Source organism: Barbatula barbatula (genome assembly GCF_947034865.1).
Source record: "Barbatula barbatula genome assembly, chromosome: 21".
In the NCBI taxonomy this organism is placed as follows: Eukaryota; Metazoa; Chordata; class Actinopteri; order Cypriniformes; family Nemacheilidae; genus Barbatula; species Barbatula barbatula.
In genome coordinates, this window is record NC_136784.1 from 16404224 (window position 1) to 16425680 (window position 21457).

The 21457-nt window shown below is 37.9% G+C and overlaps 2 protein-coding genes across 2 annotated transcripts in view; both read left to right on the plus strand.

Annotated features, from left to right (window-relative positions):
- Positions 1–4051: 4051 nt before the first annotated feature.
- On the plus strand, positions 4052–7930 carry LOC306909895 (uncharacterized protein). Its single transcript, XM_079484020.1, has 4 exons — positions 4052–4304; positions 4721–4917; positions 5000–5085; positions 5655–7930. The coding sequence occupies exons 2-4, from the start codon at positions 4728–4730 to the stop codon at positions 6909–6911; spliced, it is 1533 nt and encodes a 510-aa protein (XP_079340146.1). The 5' UTR covers positions 4052–4304; positions 4721–4727; the 3' UTR covers positions 6912–7930.
- Positions 7931–9222: 1292 nt separating this feature from the next.
- myo1g (myosin IG) overlaps positions 9223–21457 on the plus strand; it is a 36811-nt gene continuing 24576 nt past the window's right edge. The window contains exons 1-14 of the mRNA XM_079485475.1: positions 9223–9411; positions 11122–11330; positions 12219–12312; positions 12761–12926; positions 13402–13455; positions 13571–13669; positions 13785–13901; positions 13996–14202; positions 14321–14466; positions 14891–15005; positions 15085–15255; positions 15482–15552; positions 19203–19277; positions 20293–20425. Of these exons, the coding sequence (XP_079341601.1) occupies positions 9317–9411; positions 11122–11330; positions 12219–12312; positions 12761–12926; positions 13402–13455; positions 13571–13669; positions 13785–13901; positions 13996–14202; positions 14321–14466; positions 14891–15005; positions 15085–15255; positions 15482–15552; positions 19203–19277; positions 20293–20425 (1752 nt within the window). The 5' untranslated portion in view covers positions 9223–9316. The remainder of the gene's footprint in view (positions 9412–11121; positions 11331–12218; positions 12313–12760; positions 12927–13401; positions 13456–13570; positions 13670–13784; positions 13902–13995; positions 14203–14320; positions 14467–14890; positions 15006–15084; positions 15256–15481; positions 15553–19202; positions 19278–20292; positions 20426–21457) is intronic.

A 21457-nucleotide genomic window follows, 5' to 3' on the forward strand; every position in this document is an offset into this window, starting at 1 on the left:
ATAAATTCAAACATTATATCTGCTACACTTACACATGACAACAACAAAAGGTTATTCAATTTTTGGTGAATATACTGTTAGTCCAGTGGTTGTCACAGCCATGGCTGCACACACTCGGGCTCTAAAGAAAGCAGCCCGATAATTGGAGCACAGCTTTAAGAAAACCAAATTAGAGGAACTTCATATTCGACAATACAGGAAAGCCCTAAAAACTTCTAGATTCGCCTACTTTTCATGACTCATAGAAGAAAACCAGCACAACCCTAGGTTTACAAACAAAGTGGCTTAATGACAAAAAAACTGAATCATGATTTTGGATATCAGAATAGCAGGGATTAATTTAGAACTACTTCACAAATAAAATTTATGATTTTAGAGAAATAACTATAACTATGCAACCAGAAGCTACACTTACTGATCAAACAACCACCTACAGCTCCCCTGAGGAGCAATTGCAATTTTTTCTACCTTAGATCACATTGAATTTTATGTTTATGTATTTGGCAGAGGCTTTTATCCAAAGCGACTTACATTGCATTATCCAATACATTTGTTTCCAAGTATGTGCAATCCCTTGGGATCGAACCCATGACCTTGGTGTTGTTAACGCCACGGTCTTACCACTGAGCTACAGGACAGCTACAGGACAGCTACAGGACAGCTACAGGACAGCTACAGGACAGCTACAGGACAGCTACAGGACAGCTACAGGACAGCTACAGGACAGCTACAGGACAGCTACAGGACAGCTACAGGACAGCTACAGGACAGCTACAGGACAGCTACAGGACAGCTACAGGACAGCTACAGGACAGCTACAGGACAGCTACAGGACAGCTACAGGACAGCTACAGGACAGCTACAGGACAGCTACAGGACAGCTACAGGACAGCTACAGGACAGCTACAGGACAGCTACAGGACAGCTACAGGACAGCTACAGGACAGCTACAGGACAGCTACAGGAAAGCATTAGATCATCTAAATCAACAACATGCATGCTAGACCCTATGGTTACAAATCTGCTGAAAGAGATGCTCCCGAGACATTATGCTCTTCTTAGATTTTGTAACTCTTATGCTAGGATATAAAAGCACCGTGTTTTTCCATTTTAAGAATATGTCTAAACTAGGTCATATGCTGTCACTATCAGATGCAGAGAAGCTAATTCATGCATTAATGACGTCAAGACTAGATTATTTTAACACACTATTAGGTGGTTGTCCTGTGGGCCTATTACAAAAACTCCAGCTAGTTCAAAACGCACCAGCTCAAACTAAAAGTTAAACATATTAGCCCAGTTCTATCAGAAACGCATTTACTTTAAAATCTTACTGATTACCTATAAAGCCCTACACGCTTTAGCTCCTCGATACCTGAGTGAGCTTCTCTTGTATTACAGTCCTTCACGTTCACTACGTTCTCAGGGCTCCCGTCAGTTGGTAATACTTAGAATTTTTAAATCAAGTGCCGGTGGTAGTTCCTTTTCCTATCTGGTGTCTAAACTTTGGAACAGTCTTCCTTGTACTGTCCGGGAGGCAGACACGCTCTGTCATTCTAAGACTAGACCAAAGATGCATCTTTTCAAGCTTCCATAATACTTCCATTCTTTCTTGTGGCTCAGTGGTTAGAGCATGGTGCTAGCAAATGTCAAGGTCATGGGTTTGATCCCAGAGGGTTGCACATAGTCAGAAATAAATGACTAGTACAATGCAATGTAAATCGCCTTGGATTAAAGCGTCTGCCAAATGAATTAGAATAGTTGCGCTTTAGCCGTTTACAATGTATTTACTTTAATAAAACACATGAGATTATATTTATTAAGTGAATAAAAAACTAAATATATTGACCTGTGTTCTGTTTACTATCATGTGTCATGCACGTTCGTGACGAAGTAAGATGAATGCAAACACACCAGGGTTCAATAGAATCAAGCTGAGACACAAACCAATGCTGCAAGGGGCATCAGAACACCCGGATACACACACATTGAGACAGCAAATACTACAGTGTTTCCTTTAAATTTCTGGATACTTTGCAACGGCGGCAAACACCACAAGGGTGAAAACTGGGCCTGGGTTCTCTCAAGGTTATTTTCTCCATTGGAGTTTCTGTTTGCATACTGTTTTGCACTGTTTGCCTGACAGGGTGGGCTGCTGACATCAGCTTTAGAATTTAAAGTTTTTGTATTTATTAATATAACTTCAAAATGTAACGTTCTGCTTAATTTTTTTAATATTACATATTGGAATTTATAGTCTGTGCATTTGGAGTTGTGTTTTATGCATGTGGGTGTGTATGAACCTGTTGACTCTTTTACAACTTTATTGTTTTTCTTATGGTCAAAATGTTTCATGTACAGCTAATTTGTATCGATAAAATTTTTTATAAATAAAGTGCTATAAAGTTGACTTGACTATTGGCGGAAGTAACTATACATCTTACGTTATTCAACTATTCATAACATTCTAGACTACACTTACTATTAAATTACTGACAAAATATAACTTTTTCTGTCCTTTCTAAGTCGCATTCTATTCCAGTATTACGAAACCCACAACAGACAAGAAAACACTGCTCTGATCAAAGAATCCTCCTGATGTTTGCTTTTCTGAATGCTGTGCTGTGTTACGACTTACACTTCAGATGTCCGACTCCTAGTGCAAATGCAAATGGCCCAAAGAAAAATGTCAGCGGCTATTTGCACAAACTGTAAATAGCAGTAGATTCTGTTTAATTTCAGAGTACTGCGAGTTGCAGTAAACACAGACAAGACCAAAACACCCACCTTAAAAATGCAGTTCAGCTGCTTCTGTCCAGTGGAGGACTTTGATTTGAAAGCTTTGTTACTGTAAAGAAAATGGAAAGAATGGTGAATTCTCTGTCCTCACCTCACATCAATAGGAGAGTCTGTCCCACTGAATTTAGTTGGATTTTCCATTGACCAGTCACTCTTCATGGACACACAGCTGGGTTCAGGAGATTCTCCATGAATCACGCTAAAACAAAAATAGACAATCTGGCAAATTCCCCTAATGTTACCCACAAATTAAATCCCATTTCAAATTCCGTTAGATCAAAAAAGTACAGAAAAACAATACATCAAGATTAATATAGCATAATATGACGTTTTGTTTAACTATCCCAAAACCAAATTCCACACTCTGAAGTACATGTGCTTCTTCTTAGAATAACATATTGAAGTTTCTCACACTTTCACTGTGTTAATGTAACCTTTTTTAAAAGGACCCATTGTGGTCTGTTGCCTTCAAAAATGTTGATTTTATACCTAAAATATAAAACTACACACAGAAGTCAGTTAGTATATGTGCCCATTAAATCAGAGAAAACTGGTCACATTCATTTAAATGGTAAGAAATGTACATTAAAGTGTTTATTAGATGCATCACTAAAGCAGAGGTCTGGTGGTAATGAATGTAGGCTATGTGGTGCCAAAGTAAAGTTCATCCGTGTTGTTGTAAAAATCAATAACCGACCTCTCAAAAGTTTGTTGACATTTATTCCACATTTAGTAGAAATTGTCTAAATGTTTTACAAAATGTAAGAAATCTAAGCATCCAAAGCACAACAGCCGGGTTTTTGTTATTCCTTGTTTTACAGATTTTGGTACTTAGGCCTACACGGTGTTCTTGGCTCCTCGCGTGATTTTGGATTCTCATTACAACATGGTTGCTCAAAACTTTCTCTTTTATCTAAGAAGGAGGTGTCTGAAACCTCATAAACAACATTTAAAGGTGAGGTAGGATTTTAAGACCTGAAACATCCTAACTGACTGCAACTTAAGGAGAGTTAGGAGGTCACCTGCAGGCCAACCGACAAATTGCACCTCAAATCTGACTTTAATATCATGTTTTAATCTTTCGTAATTTTTTCTTTATTTGATTAAATAATAAACGAAGAGTCTGGTTCCACAAGGAGATAACTCTGTTTTTAAACATAAAAAAATCATGTCCAATTAATGATGTTTTTTAAACAAAGTTCGAGAGGAGCAGGAGCATGTAATAAAGCCCGGCTGATCCGCATCAGCAATCACTCTGGGTTCGGGGGTGCGCTCTGGTTTCGGGGGTCCGTCTGGGTTCGGGGGTGCGCTCTGGGTTCGGGCTGGTTCTGAGCCAAACACGGTTTGATACAACAGTGACATTCAGTTGTTGTTAATGACAAGTCCCACTAGTGCGCGAGGGGGCACGCCCCCTTGTTTTTTCAGCACTGGGCAGTTTCACTTTCGCTTATTGCATTTTTTAACTCGCCTAGCGTGTTACTTTTGCTGTATAACGCCAGCGACAGGTACGTCATATAATAAACCTAAATGTATACGTGTAAAAATGATAATATCTATCATACACGTTACTACATGTACGCTGCTTTTCCTTTAAAACATCAGGTTTTGTGTTACTTGGGGGGGCTGAAACGGGCTTGTTGTTTTGGTATTATTGCTAACAACAATAATCACTGAACAACAAACATTTGAATCCTAATGTTTGAGATTAACGACCTCTTGACAGCAATGTCCAAACGTATTATGGTGATATATATATATATATATACACATAGCTATATGTACTGTATATTACATTTTCGTACTTGAGGCAATGTGAAGCCTATTCAAAAAGTGAACAAGAGTACCGGAATGTAGTCTGGCAGCCAGTAACCATCCATCTTGTTTTCTGTTAAACCTGTTTTTATATTTTTATTGTGTTCAGTTTTATAATGGACTTTGTGGGAACGGTTATTGAAGTCAATGGCATTCCGGACTACCCGAGCAGTAAAAGCAGCAGTATGATTGATAAACTGACCATGCACTTTCTGAGGCGCAGCAATAACGGAGAAGATGTTTTAACAGTGATTTATCCCACCTCCATCAAAGGCCAGGCGTATGTAGTCTTTGAAAAGCCTGAAGGTATGATAGTTTGCTCCCATATTCTTGTTTATCTACATAGCAGATGACCAACACCCCTTGTTTTTTTCTTTAAATATGTTAGTGCCTGGAGTGTTGCAACACACGCATGTTTTGGACGTGGATGGTCAGTTTTACCCACTGGATGTTAAAAGGGGACATCTTCGTCAGGTAGGCACTTCATTGGAGAATCGCAGTCTAAACGCCTAAATAATATTATCATTATGCATTATTATCATTATGTTTTAGATTAGATTAGATTAGATTCAACTTTATTGTCATTACACATATACAAGTACAGTGTAACGAAATGTAGTTTAGGTCTAACCAGAAGTGCAGTTAGCAAGTGCAGGATATACAGTTAGAATAAATACAGAATACAATATGAGAGATTATAATACAGTGGGCATGGGCTATAAAAATATTTTGCAATAGGAATGTTCTATGAAAATATGACAGTAGGTATATACTATGAACAATTTATACAGATGGTTATATACTATGAACATTAATGTACAGGTGGATATGAACAGATAATAATTTAGATTATATTAGTGCAAGTGACTTAGGTATGCATAAATTATTGACATTGGCTATTAAAGTTGCAGTGCAATAGGTGAGTTAATGCAGTTGTTGAAGTTACGGTGGAGGATACGAGTTAATGTTTTATGTCATATTTGTGCACTCAAATATTCAACCAAAGTTATCTAATTAACATGCATCCTATCTCTCTTTCTCAGTTGGACATGCAAGCCGAAGCATGGCTCGATGTAAGTATGTTCTCCAGACAGAAAGAGATCGCTGATCTTCTGCACACGTATGGCTTTAGTGTGTCAGGGACCAGCTCAGGTCAGCTGCATTTGAAGGGTTCCTTTCTTGCACTAAAAGTCATACGACCCAAACTCATGGAACGTCTGGCTCAAGAAAGCTCTATTCGAAGAATTTCATCTTACACTAACAGATACTCCAATGGCTCTGCCTCCAACTATGACCTCAGTGACCTTGAATACTTAAATGATTCCACACCGAGGCGCAGACCCATCGATGGCAGATCAGTGTATGCTGGAGCCACAAGCCCATCTACAGGAACAACCTCAGGATCTCCTGATAATAAAGATCTGCCACTCTCCCGGACTGACACACCTGCGGAAGGAAGCTGTAGTACACAAGATTCCTTTAGCTTCCTCAAAACCCAGAACTCTCCATCTGCCAGGCATACCGAAATTTCCCTTCCCGTTAAAGCAGATGTGTTTAGATATACTATGAGTTTTAAGAAAGATGTTATAAAGAGAATTGAATCAGAGCACAGAACTCAAATTAAGCATGAAGGTGATTCTGAGCATCTTACAGTAAAACTGTCGGGAGGAGCCTGCGAGCAAGCAGCTAAAGAACTGTCTTCCTTCATGCAGAAGACGGCCTCCTCTCTATGCACAGAGAAAATAGACCTGAACAAGCTTGAAAGCAATCAGAAGAAATACATTTCCCAGAACGTATCTGCGTTCCAGGAGAGATACACAGTTTTGATAACGCAAAACGCAAACATTCTTCAAATTATTGGGACGTCAAGTGACAGCCATCGAGCGAAGGAATACATTGGACTGAAAAGTTACACTCCTTTCCTCAGCAGTTTGCATAAGAGTGTAAAGAGACGAAGCAGCTCTTTACCAAGGATGAGAAGAGAGGACGTAGACCTGAGGAGAAGTCCTGACACTGTGCTTCAAGCTACTGCTGACAGTGGCTACTCTGCCTCACGTTACCAGACGGACTCTTATTCTCAACAAGCTGCACCAAAGGAGAGAGGCCGTCAGCTTAAAACCGCCTTGCAACAGAGAGCCCAGAGTGTTGAATCCCGACATCAAAACAGAAACAATGCCCTGCCACCATCAGATCAACAGGATTCGTCTAAAAAAGGGCAGATTCCTAACATCTTGAAAACTCTTTTGCCTAATAAATCCTTACCAAAATTTCCCCAAAAAAGTTCAAAGAAATATTCGTGACTGAATGTTAAATCAATCCATCAGTCTCCTTTACAGCACTGTTTATTTGGTCTTAAGTTGTTTAGAACAGTATTTGACTGTAAGCATTATGTAATACAGCTGAGATACTGATGATAATATTTTCTTAATCATACCCAAGTCTACAATCATATTCAATTACTACACTGTAAAAAATCCACCTATTTCAATTTAAAACTGAAGTTCAAAAGCTTACATCAGATTGGCTTTACACGTAACTTAAAATTGTAGTTTAACCAATCAGTCAGTTTACTGTAATTGTTGCAATTTTTGGATTTAACAAACATTTAAAGCAAAATCATTATTTGAGGAGTTTTCATAATCTCCATGTTTTTGCTATTTTTACTTAAATTTGAACTGTATGTTCAGTCTTCATTGTTGATTCAAGACTCCCTCTTACCATGGAGATAGGACTCAATGAGGAAGTGCCCTTTTTCTGCATTCTACAGGAAGTAAGGCAGGGCCTGTGGTTAACTTAGAGCTCAACGCCTCCCTGTCAGAAACAAGAACTGAGGCTGTAACAATGAGACGTTGGAATGCATTGATGATACACAAAAAAGGCATGAAACAAAACTATAAAATAAGTGTTATTGTTTTGGCAATGTGATCAGCGTTTTAAAATGTCTAAATGACAGTATTTTTTATTTCACTTAGATATTCTATGCACCAAAACACCCTTTTGTTTCATGTTGTCATTGGGGTCTTGTTTTTAAGAGTGTTATTTTGAGAATATTTGTTTTGATTCATCTTTGTTGAACCATGTTATTGTGTTAATGTAATTTTTAGTCTTTGATTTGGACAATCAGGAATTTTAATCAAATGGCACTTAATTGCTCAGCAGAAACAATTATTTAAATACTAATATATTAGAATAGACTAATATATTAATATAGACACATTATATAGTCATTTATTGTCATTTTAAATTGTATTGTCACTGTACTGTACATCCCTTTGTTTGGATAAAAATGTCTGCTAAATAAATCAGTGTAAATTGTACCAATCATGATCCATCCTTTCTCTGTACTGCTTGGGATAAAGGCAAAGATAGAGTCCATCCCAGTATCTTGGTCAGTCAATGGTAATGTTATGGTAATATTGACTTAAATTTCTCCAAGCCAGTGAAATATGTGCATAAAGAAATCATTGACTATATCCCAAGAAAAGCTGTGGACTTGTTTCAAGACCCATTTCTGGTGCCTTTTTGGACCATTGCCAATTTTTAGCAGCAGTATGCTGTTTGTCAGAAATTCTACACTTCTGATTTATTATCGAAGTTCATTCTCTGATTCATTAAACTGTAATGACACTCAATACCAATTAACCAGTGAAGGTGTATAGTCTGATATAGTTAGAATTTTTAGACAAATTACTATGACATTTAATTACATGATTTGTTAGACAAGACAAGAACAGCACATTTACAGTATTTGGATAATTGTATACTATAATAGTATAACAAGCACCTTCTTAACATCTCCACAAATGGCATGCTGTTAGTCATTTCCTGTCTGCCTCTAACTTAGTCCTGTTGTTTATGGTTGTGAGTAGGTTTTGCAAGAACGAAACAGATCCTAGATTAGCGTGTGTGGGCAGCACAAACCCAGACTGCAGGACTACAGGAGGGGGTTATGGAAATCTATATCAATCTCTAAACCACTATAACTCATTCATCTGTTTGGCTGAGCATATTGTTTAGGACTTCAATTTCATATTTCGCATTTATTGACCTTATACGCACGTGAGAATAATTTAAAATAAAGGAGGATTGAGCTAATTAATGTTATCAGAACATAGTTTAAGTATGGTATAAAGTAGTCAATTGTAGTCAAGCTATTTATTATTTGTAATAAAACTCTTAAAACAAATGGCATGCCATGAAAAGCCCTGATTACCATAACTTTGGCCACATTGTTGCCCCTGAAGAGTGTGCATACCTCGAAACATAAAGTACCAATGTAATGGAAACAAATGGTACCGACCCACTGACAGCTTTTGAGCCATTTTCTGAGAGTTTTATAAAAGTTTGAAAAGACAAAGGTATAGCTTACATGGCTGCTCCCAGTATATCATAAAAATTTACAAAAAAAGTCTTATACTTAAAAATAGTTACTTCCCCATTGCATGTCCCCAAACACGTACCGAAATACACACATTCATACGCTGACGTTCTCTTGAACAGGATGACATGCTGGAGCCTGCAGACCACAGTTGTCGCTGACTTCATTTAGCACAGACTCAGATGAGGCAAGATCAAGACTTAGACCACACCCACTCAACACTTGTCTTCTCTACCGGCTTCGAGAGGACAACAGCTACTGCTGTCTCTCTCGTCACCTTTCTTTGTACTCTCCATCTATTCGTCTTTCGGATAGACACCTGCAGGGATGGCGGAGCTGGAGGGCTTGGAGTTTGGGAAGTCAGACTTTGTACTTCTGGATGAAGTGACTATGGAGCAGTTTATGGAGAATTTGAAGTTGAGGTAAGAATGAACCGTATTCGCTAAAGTTGTGGTACAGAGATTTTTATCTGTAGAACATTATTGTTAAATAGGTTTAAAAAACATATTTGATTTTGTGGTTTTTGTTTAACTTTTGGCCACTCTCTCTTTATAGCCTACAATTATAAGAAATTACAGATCAAAGAGAAGATGAAAGGAGGGGACATTTTGTAACATCACTTTTGAATTCCCCTCTTAAAACTATTGATTTGGGTTTATGGAAATCCATTATTTCGTCTTATAAAAACTGATTATGGCCGGTCAGTTGAACCGTAGCCGCTCTGATGATGAAATCAAAAGTTACCAGTTCTTCTTTCCTTTAACATGCAGCATTTGCCCCTATATCCACCTTCTGTGATGTCACTGGTTATGCCGGGTTGAATCAGATGTCCTTTCTGCTTTTGTGTATGTGTATAATAAAAAACATTTGCAGGAAACCGAAAGTATCCTATTACTTCACTTCTGAAACATCAGGGAAAAGCATTCAGAATTGAATAATTCTTTGTCACGATTCTTATCAGCTGAGGTGTGACAAAGCCTCGTGTGACTGCACCACATAATCATTCGGCAAAGTGACTTGTAAATGCATTTAAACATTTTATTTCATTTTAAAAAGTGAATGTCCATTTATTGTTTACATTTCCCATTCATTGCTGAGTCTGGGTCTAAGACTTTATTACTTTAAGTAAATGTGCTTATGCGTGTAAAGATATCATACATTTACTACACAGACCAAATTTCTACCAAACCAAATGTACCAAATACCAAATGTATTTAAGTTGTACGCTAGCACAGGACAGCCTTTTGGCCCATGCACTTGGTTAACCAAATTACTTTATATTTCTTGTTCAAAATGTGAGTCATTTTGAGCCCCATTGCACTTCCTGTTCTCACTTCCAAGCCTCATATCACTTCCTGTTTAATATGGGCGTATATGACATTGAAAACCATATTGTGGTACAGACCGTATTGTCAAGTTTTTGGACATTAATGTTTCCTCGTCTGAATTTATAAATGTCCCCAGAGAAATTAGAGTTCATGAGAATGTAAAAGCACACTGAAGTTAAAAGGGGATGTGGCTTTGTGATGTCATGTTAATGTGGACACGCACATATGAGCTTACACAGTAAAATACTTCAGTAACTTAAAAGGTAATTTCTTAAATTAATCTAGTGGATTTTTAAATGCTAAAGTTTGCAGCCGAAAATTCTAGGCTCATCGTTAACCAGCTCATTTATGATTTGTCTATACGGAGCATTTTAGAAAAAATGCTGCAGTTGTGGTGACTCTTTTTAACCATATATCTTGAAACTTGCATGTCAGACCATTGGCACATTGCTCTTAACAAATACAAATCAAAATGTTAAGGTTTAACTCTGTGATGATATTGCTTTATTCTGTTGTATTTACTTTGTATACATGAGCTTATCTGCAGTTATACACATTTTATACATTTACAGTAAACTGCTGGCCTCTGCTTTCATAAGTAATGCATGCATCAGTATTTCAGTCCAGGCGCCATATTCCCCTTTCTAACTTCCTAAACATCAGATGTAAAATGTTTAATGGTTATTAAATCTCATATGCACCATTAAGACTCAACCATCCATGACAAATGATGAAGAAAATGTTCGGTTCTCAGCTATTTCTATTAGCACAGTTCAGAATCAGTTCATTGTTTGTTGTTTCCAGGTTTGAGAAGAGCCGTATCTACACTTTCATTGGAGAAGTGGTGGTGTCAGTAAATCCATACAGACAGATGGATATCTATGGGAAGGAGGTCATTGAGGATTATAGGGGCAGAGAGCTGTATGAGAATCCACCTCACCTGTACGCCGTCGCAGATGCCGCTTACAAAGCTATGAAGAGACGAGCCAAGGACACATGCATCGTCATTTCAGGTAGAGAAGCTACACACGCTCATTCGCCTTCTAAAAGTCTCGTATAAAGGGGAGGTTCACCCAAAAGTCTTTGTGTGATTTTTTACTCACCCACATGATGTAAAACATGTTTGGAGAACTTCCGGCGTCTTCAGAGCACAAATGAAGATATCTAGATGACATCCAAGCGATTTCCAGGCCTCCTCATAGACGTCGTGGTGTCAGTTTTTTGCCAAGGTACTAAAGACATAATTAAATTGGTCCATCCACGCATAGTGGCTTAGTCGAAAATTTTTTGAAGTGACGAGAATGCTTTAAGTGCGGAAAATAAAAAAACAGACTTTAATCGATATATTCTCCTCTGTCTTGTCAGTGTATGGAGCGCGTTCACGAGAGCACTTCTTCTTCGTCTTATTCTTGGACGATAGCACTTTGACGCATATGGCAGCCCATATTGGACGCCGGCTCTCTGACTCACAACACAGTGCTCTCGTCTCTTTTAAAAAAATTCAGCTGAGCCACTATGCGCAGGTGGACCAATGTAATGATGTCTTTAGTACTTTTCTGGACCTTGGCAAAAACGGACACCACGACGTCTATGAGGAGGCCTGGAAATCTCTCGGATGTCACCTTGATATCTTCATTTGTGCTTCGAAGACGCCGGAAGTTCTCTTAACATGTTTAACGTCATGTCGATGAGTAAAAAATCATACAAAGTCGAGTATTGGGTGAACTTTCCCTTTAATACCACTACCGTGATAAGCTTTGGGATAAATTTTGCTTAGTTATTTTGTCAACTGATTGCTGAACCGAAGCAAATGTGTTATGATGTTTTATGGCAGGTAGTTCTAATGTTCGAGAGTAAAGGGTCATGATTCATTGGTTTACATCATATTTATTGTGTTGAAGGTGAGAGTGGAGCAGGAAAGACGGAGGCAAGCAAGTTCATCATGCAATACATTGCAGCTATCACTAACCCCAGTCAGAGGGAAGAGGTCGAGAGGTCAGTTCCTTGGGGTCTCTGGACGTTTAATGTGATTGTATTACAATTACCAATCCAAGCTTTATTGTTTTGAATATCATATTAAATAGTATGGGCAGAAATCAATGCGTTGACTGGTATTGATAAAGCTAATAGTTGTATGAAAATGTTTTATGTTGATGTTCTATTTCCCGTTTTCAGTGATATGATGTATTGTTTTGTACTATGTTTGGTTAATGTATCTCAAGATGCATTACATAAGAGGCAAATATCTGTTTCTGCCCCAATGAGAGGTATTTCTATCCATGCAAAAGCTTAAAAACAACCGTTGACTGTCGTTAAGTGGCAGTATAATATCGCTTTAGATTGACTAATAAATGCAGGTCTGTGGGATGCTATGAATGAGAAATGCTTTTTGTAAATACATCGGTTTGTTCATGCAAACATTATTTTTCACTCATTTCAACAGTGTAAAGAACGTGCTCCTCAAGTCCAACTGTGTGTTAGAGGCCTTTGGAAACGCAAAGACCAACCGCAATGATAACTCCAGCCGCTTCGGCAAATACATGGACATCAACTTCAACTTTAACGGCGACCCTACAGGAGGACACATAAACAACTATTTGCTGGAGAAGGTGAGTAAAGCACTATCACATCCAAACATGTCAAACGTGGCTTTCTAACTGTAAATCCTGAATATGCTGTTTTTGATTTATTAATTGTTATTTTTAAACAATAAATTCATTATTCAGTTGTAAAGTTACTTCATATTTAAATACTATCAACAATAAACAAATTATTTACTCATTAAAATGGCCTCCCAACTCATATTCACATTCCATGTAAATATAGTGATATTTTCTGTGTCTATGCTTACAAATATATATATATATATATATATACTGTATATATAAGCATATATAAAATGAATTTCTGCCATTTCCATTTAACTATTTGAATTATGACATTATTATAAAGTTTGTATTTTTAACACTGTAATCGTACCATCATGCTGAAAACAAACACGCGCTGATACATTTTAAAGACACAACAGGAAGCAACGGAGTTCAAAAGAAATTGAATCATTAACTTAGTAAATGTCTTTCTCAGTCAAGGGTTGTTCAACAGCAGGAGGGAGAGAGGAACTTTCACTCATATTATCAGGTGAGATCTTTGCATATGGTTCAACCTGTGGGATCATGCTATTAAATAATGGGTTCCCAAAACTCTGTGTTTACTAGACATAAAGATCTGAGTTTTTTGTGTTGTTTTTATATAGTTGTTACGAGGAGGGTCTGATGATTTGCTGAAGTCACTGTATCTGCAGAGAGACCCTGCTGAATATACCTACACCAGTCAAGGAGCTACTGTCACACTTGTATGTACCTATCGAGCCTTCTACACGTAACAAACAAACAGCTTCTTCATGTTTTTGTGGTCTTTTTGACTCTCTCTATGTTGTTCGCTTTTTGTTTTTTACATTGTTGTCTCAGGCATCCAATAATGACTCCTTGTGTCACAAAGCGGTGATGGCAGCCCTGAAAGTGATTGGTTTTACTGCAGATGAGATCAGCTCCATCTACAAGATACTTGGGACCATCCTACACCTGGTTAGTCTGTACACTGTTTTCTAATGTGTCCTTGTCTGTATGTAGTTTCTAATTTGACAAAGTAGTAAAGCAGTTGCTGTAAAACATGTTTTAGGGTAACCTTCAGTTTAGTAGTGATGGTGAACATGCAACGCTTGAAGAAGAGGACACGTTGAAACATATTTCAGAGCTGACGTCCACAGAGGCCGAGAATGCCAGAAAAGCTCTGCTTTACCGCACGGTGGCTACTGGGGGAGGTGAGGTTATCGAGAAGGGACACAATGAGAAGGAAGCTAGCTGTGGAAAAGATGCTTTCGCCAAGGTATTATGCATTTGAAGAAGTAGATAAATCGTATTTGTGTGACATCTTTTAATACTTTTGTTACAGGAAGGGATCAAATAAACAATCATATATGTATGTGGTTGCTTTTTGTTTCCAGGCTTTGTATGAAAGATTATTTGGGTGGATAGTCGGTCGTATCAATGCTGTGATTGAAGTCAAGGATTACAATCCAGCCCTTCATGGTAAAAACACTGTAATAGGTGTGCTGGACATCTATGGCTTTGAGATATTTGATAATAACAGGTCAGTGTCATTCATTGCATTGTGTAGTTATTGTTATTAAATGCTCAAATACGTAAGACCTAACTGGGAAATTCTGTGAAAATGTCAAGCTTACCACAAAATTCTTTTACTATGGTAACGGCATAAATATTAACATTTGGTGGTTCAAATACCCATGTGCGATCTCTGTTCAAGTTTGTAAAGCATTTAATAAAAAATGTGTTCATAGACTGACATTTATTTTGTTTTGACTCTATCAACAAGGTTTTACTAAAATTTACACAGATGGTTCAATATATTCGTAACAAATTCATTCACTGAGCTTTTTTATGTCAATTCCATAGCGCAAAATGTCACGTCCATAATGTTGGAATTGCCCAACTTATTTATTTTGTAAGCGGTTTTAGTAGTTGATTTGTCTCTCTTTAATATGTTGCCATTGCAGCTTTGAACAGTTTTGCATTAACTACTGCAATGAGAAGCTACAACAGCTCTTCATTGAACTCATCCTACGACAGGAACAGGATGAGTACCAGAGAGAAGGCATCACATGGAAACATGTGCGTTAACACACAAGCCTCAAATATATGGCATATTAAACCTTAGTTTTTTATAATCCAAGCACTGTTTCTTTTTTAGATTGAATACTTCAACAATCAGATCATAGTGGATTTGGTGGAGCAGCCTCATAAAGGCATCATCTCCATCCTGGATGAGGCCTGTCTCACCGTGGGCAAAGTCACAGATACCGTCTGCCTGGACAGCATGAACAAAAAGCTGGGCCAGCACCCTCACTACACCTCCCGGAAGGTAAGCAGTAAGCACACACGCCATACGTTCTTACCTTCATCTGTATTTCCTGCATCAAATCGTTTGACTTTCCATATAATGGATGGAACAAAACTGTACCCTTATTTAAGCAGACCACTGCAGGATCAGAAGGGGGCAGTATTCTTTCACTTTACATGCATGCAACTGTACTACACCTGTTGATAAAGAAATGACCGCTGAAGCTCGGTCTGGCCTTTTATTTCAGCTCTTACCCACTGACAAGACCATGGAGTTCAACCGAGACTTTCGTATACGACACTACGCGGGAGATGTTACGTGAGTTTTCAAAAGACATTTTAGTTTGACATTTTATGTGCAACAAACAGTCCTTCATCATATGACTCCGTAAAGCTAGTATAGAGACTGATGGTTGGAGCAGACGCTGCACTACAGCTATGGTGAAAATGGTTCGGTAACAACAGTCTCGCAGCAAAAACGTAAAAAAATCTTATGTTGGCTAATTCATATGAATTCGTAAGATCTCATTCGTACATTTTAGTACGATTTGCATTTGCGCCAGTAACGTTATGGTTAGGGGTGGAGCTTCAGTATTGCTTTTTCTAGTAATCGTACACTTTTGTACAATTCAAAATGTAAAAACTCATATGAATTGCAGTTAGATCAGGTTGGTCGGTACAGTGGTACAAGAGAGAGTCTGTTTTAGGGCCATATATAAAAAAACATGTTTTAAAAAGTTTTTTAAGTGTGATCTGAATTCTCAATATTTCCAATAAAGCTAGATTACTTTTATACGTAACGGGTTACAACTTCTGAACTACTCTGCATAGAAGTTCCATCGTGTTTTGTTTTCAAAAGATTACTTAAAAAATGTTAACATACATTTAAGATTTTGTAATGTGTTTAAAGCAGAATATTCAACAGTAATTCAGGTATTTGGTTGATATTATTTATATGGACTTGCATTCGGCAGAATCTTTTAGGAGTTTTACATTTTGAGTTGCCATCTTGAAATGATGTGAATGCACCATGATACCTGTAGGCGGGAAAAAGATGAGCAGAACTTGACAGTCCCCCCCCCACACGAAGGGGTAGCCCACAGAATGTGAGCGCAAATGGACCCTGAGTAAGTTTAGTTCATTTATAAAGTATACAATTTTGAATTCATGTTGTCTTCAATAACTGCCTGAAGGAAAATCTAGAAAACCAATATTTTAAATATATAAAGTTGCTACTGTTGCCAAAGTTAGCATTTTGTGTTAGCGCAGCAAAGGCTGTGCCTCGTTTAGAAAATAGCAGGACCTTTTTTTTCATTGAGGAAAGAGAAGCTGCTGGAAGCCTCTGAAAATAGATGACATATTTTTCACTTCCTTTTCGCTCCTTAATGAGTGTATGCTCATGCGTAGTTGATTTATGTTAAGCTGTCTCGAAATAAAGTTTCATTGTGTAATTCCTCAAGTACAATTACATGTGTACCTGTTCTCAGATCTTTCTGTGTGACTCTGAATGAGCAAGGGCAATTTTTAAACTCCACATTTTATTGCAGTCCGATCTGAGAGACTGGATGACCTGTGTTGGCAGCCACGAGCCACATGCTTGAAAAGTAGATCAAGAATACATAGAATTCAACCTTAGCACTGAATGGCATTTTATGACTGGCCAGCCTTGCGGTTATACACATAGATTCTGTGACAATTATATAGAATCTTCCTGAGAATGGGTATGCAATACAGGTCTCTGAAATGAATGTCTGGGTTTTTCTCTCTCTCTCTCTCACACACACACACACACACACACACACACACATTACAGGAAGTTCCCTTAGGGATGAAGAGTGTCAGAACTGGGATGTCAGGCCTCACTGACACTCACAAAATAAAATCTGTGACATCCCTCCGGCTCTACTGTGTCAGTGATGGAGGGGGGCCTCGCTAAATATACATGCTGACCAACCTCCATCAGACCCCATCAAATCATGACCTATTTCACTCTGCCTCTAACCCCCCTGACTTTCTTTTCTTGACTCTTTTTTTTTATTTTCAAAGTACTTAAAATGATGCTGCATTATGTATATAATGAAACATCAAACAAAGTCAAATCTAAGAATAACTTCTAACTAACTTATTTTCTGTGCCATTTTTACAATGTCATAGGACCAGCTTAGTGTTTAGCATGTGACCAATTTGTAAGACATAAAAACGGTTTCAAGCACAACATAAACAAATGTTCTGTGGCCCAAATTTCCGGTAGACCTCCACAAATAATGTGAAGACCTCCACTTTTCAGTAGTTTTAGTTTAATTCAATATAGAAATAACAATTATAGAAATAAAGTATAGATATAATAATATAGAAATACAGTTTGAGATGGATTTCATACAGGAATGTGTTATATTATTATCACATGATCTCATTACATTATCAATGCACCCATGTATGAAGTAGAAATGTATAATTTCTAGTGTCTAGTGTAATTTCATGTACTATTATTTTCTGCCAACTGTAAGTAGTGAGCTATTCTTGTCAACACAGCCTTTCAATTTACTAATCTAGCATTTGTCATTTTATCATTTTACACGTTATAATTAGCATTATATCTCACCATGTGTTAAAAATGAAGCAGCGTTTCCTGTTTGTCTGTGTTATAAACCGCAATCAAATTAGTTATGTTTGTTGCACTATGTTCTCCTTTTTTCTATAGTTTTATTACTTTTATATAGTTCTATTTGGTTTCTTTTCTTATTTCCAACATTCCTCCCACCTGGTCACTGGTTTACCAAAATATCATTTTGTTCATTGCGCACACCTGTTCCCCATTAGCGATCTCCCTATTTATACCACAGTGTTCCCCTCACTGGTTGTGGTGTTGTCGTCTTTACGTACCTACCCCAGTGGATTACGGGCTGTGGGTTGTGTCCGTGTTTATCCAAGCAGTGTCGCTGAAGCCGGTTTGGATGTTTTCGTGCCCATTCGGTTTCCCTTTCTTACAAGATTGACCCGGCGCTTGCTCGCCTTCTCTGGATTGTTATATTTTGGTATTGTTTGCTGTTTTCGAGCCGGGAGTTCCCCGTCTCACTGTTTACTGGATTTCTAACCAGTAAGACCATTAAACCCTTTATCAACACTGATATTGAAATTTCATATCAAATGAATAAAGCGTTTCCCTAAAAAACCCTCAGGCCTGTTGTTTTAGCTGGACTTTGGCCGGTCTGTACAGAAAGGCCACGGGCCTTCTTTTACCCTGGTGATGGCCTATTATTCTTTAATAGCCATGCGGGCAGGCACGTGTTTAAATATGTCAGCGATGAAATGCAAGATTGCATGTGTTATGCATGCAGTGTTGTTTCTACTCGAGCGAATGCACACGTGATTTTGGAGCGTGGGTCTGATTGTTAGTTGAGCACATCTGCGTTTGTTAATCCCATCCACAGGGCTAAACCCACTCTGGTTTAGTACCCGGCTAAAACACACTCCTTCCTCAAGCTTTTGAGGCTTTACATATTCAACAAATCACACTTTATAGTGCTAATTCTTTAGTTTTTCATGTTTCTACACCCTTCAATATATAGTAAAGGTGTTTAAAAGGTATTCACAGCAATGCAAAGTAAAAAGGCATTGAAGAACCCTTTGAAGCACCTTTAAAGTGTACGCATAAATAATTTCCACTGTACATTTTGTTTACCTGGAACCAATGTTATGAAATGTCATTGTGTCAGTTGTAATGAACTAAAAGTATATATATATGAATATCCTAAATGAAAAGGGCAAAGGCCAGTTTAGTAGGTAATGACATTATTTCTATCTGGCCATTAAAACATTTTGTTTGCGTAATGCTGTTATGAAAATGGTCCAGGTGTTGTTCATCGGCTTGTACCTAGTCATGAGTAAAAAGACTGTTCAAACCGCTAAATTAATTTAATTTCACGATTTGGATTAAGATTTGTACTGATTTCACTTCCTCTTTCTCAGATATTCAGTTGAAGGTTTTCTTGATAAGAACAAGGACCCACTTTTCCAGGATTTCAAGCGACTGATGTATAACAGGTATTGGCTTTAAGGCTTTTCTCTTTCTCATATCAAGAGCATATTTGTTACCTGTTATAAATAACAGGAGCACACTTCTTTGAATGGGTCGTAACAGGCAATTTGACATCATTTTATTTAAATTTGCGATAATCCACCCTCTCTGTTTCTTAAAATACAAGGACATTTATCCCTGAATACATTTTGCAGCTCACTTTTAATAAATGTCAGCACAAAACCTCCAACTCACACTCTATTTCTAATAATATTTTCAGTCTGTCAATGTTATTTTCAGCACAAACATGCCTCTTATCCATGTAAATCAGTCTTATTATAGATTTAGTCTGACAAGCTCAGGCCTATTTTTATGCCACTCGCAAAATGCAGGGGGTTAAAAAGATTTTATTTAAAGGAGTCCTAAATCGCGGCTCTCTCTGTCTTCCGCAAATATAACTTACGAGTGTGTGCAACGGGAGAAAGCGGCGCATCTTGCGTTTTTATTGTTAACGGCCCCTAAACTATATACGCCTGCCGCCAGCATTTCTTAATTTATTCCAAAAAGTGGGGACATGTCCCACCCGTAAATTCTATTTAAAGGGATACTTCACCCCCCAAAAATTCTGTCATTATTTACAAACCTTTACATTGTTCCAAACCTGTATAAATTACTTTGTTCTGATAAACACAGAAAAATATACTTGGAAGACTGCTTATAACCAAACTGTTATTGGACCATCTTGACTACCAAAGTGAAAAATTTATTTGGACAGCAAACACTTCTGGGGCACTTTTGACTATTGTGATTTTTCCTACTATTGTAGTCAATGGGGTCCATGAACAGTCTGGTTATAAGCATTCTTCCAAATATGTTTTTCTGTGTTCAAGCAAATAAAGACATTTATATAGATTTGGAACAACTAGAACCTGAGTAATTTCATTTTTTGGATGAACTACTTTATCTTAAAAGATTACGATTATCCATCAACCCCATTTTTTGTGAGTTTATGTCACCTTTCTCTCTAAACCTGTCTTGCAGTTCTGACCCCGTTCTCAAGGAAATGTGGCCCGATGGAAAAATGAGCATTACAGAGGTGACCAAACGACCTTTAACTGCGGCTATGCTCTTTAAAAACTCTATTATTGCCCTAGTGGACAAACTGGCCTGTAAGGTAAGAAAAAACAATGGCCACAAAGAACTTACTTTACACAAACAAGCAATGAAGCAGTCCACACTGGATGTGACGCACACAACCGTGCTTGCATCTGGTGTAGACACAGTGTTAAAGTAACAGTTCACCCAAAAATGAAATTCTGTCTTCATTGACTCTCCCTCAAGTCGAACACAAAAGAAGATATTTTGAAAAATGTAGGAAAGCAAACAGTTTTGGGGCACTTTTTGACTACCATTGAAATGTGTCCCACTATGGTAGTCAATAGTGGACAAGAACTGTGTTCATCAGAACAAAGAAATCTATACAGATTTGAAAAAAGATCCCAGGAGAGTAAATCGTGACAGAATTTGTATTTTTGAGTTAACTGTCCCTTTAAGTGCCTTATGTGCACAAATACTTTAAGGGATTCCATCTGTTTCATGTATTGATTTCTCTCAATCGTTGTAAAATCGAATTGATATGTAGACGGTGATCTTTGGTGTTTCACTGTATGTCTGCAAAAGCGTATGATATATGAATTATTTATATAATCTAGGCTTACTCTGAAGAATCACCCCTTTAATACTCTTTCTGTGAAAAGATGAAATAGGGGCCTCTCAGAATAGCTCAGGTAATCTCTTATGTAGACATGTTGAAAAATGTCATTTCTCTAATGGAGACTCTGTATTTCATAAAGCTGTTAACAGCAAAGCAACACCTGCCAAATCCCACTTTACTACACGGCAAAACTTCCGACAGCTTTTTACTCTCCTCTCCGACATGTCTCTTCTCCTATCCCCAAAAAAATGTATGGGGCATTTGGTGGTGTTATTTTCGGATGACCTGCTATATGCATGAAAGTTTCTGTTTTGCCAAGCTGCACATGTGCGTGTGTTCACGTGTGTTTGTGTGGCAAAGTGGGACAGTATCCGGGACACTTTCTGTTTATTTAGGTCACAGTAAAGTACTGCCTGCTCTCCATCTGGTCCTGTGGGACCACCTGCACCTCATTTGACCGTCCACCCTGTCATCACATGCTCTCTCGCTGTA

What these genes read in the sequence shown, in the direction of transcription:
- LOC306909895 (XM_079484020.1), top strand. Translation starts at nt 4,728, where the DNA reads ATGGACTTTGTGGGAACGGTTATTGAAGTCAATGGCATTCCGGACTAC. An exon ending in AGTCTTTGAAAAGCCTGAAG is followed by an intron (nt 4,918 to 4,999) that starts GTATGATAGTTT and finishes TAAATATGTTAG; the next exon opens with TGCCTGGAGTGTTGCAACAC. An exon ending in AAAGGGGACATCTTCGTCAG is followed by an intron (nt 5,086 to 5,654) that starts GTAGGCACTTCA and finishes TCTCTTTCTCAG; the next exon opens with TTGGACATGCAAGCCGAAGC.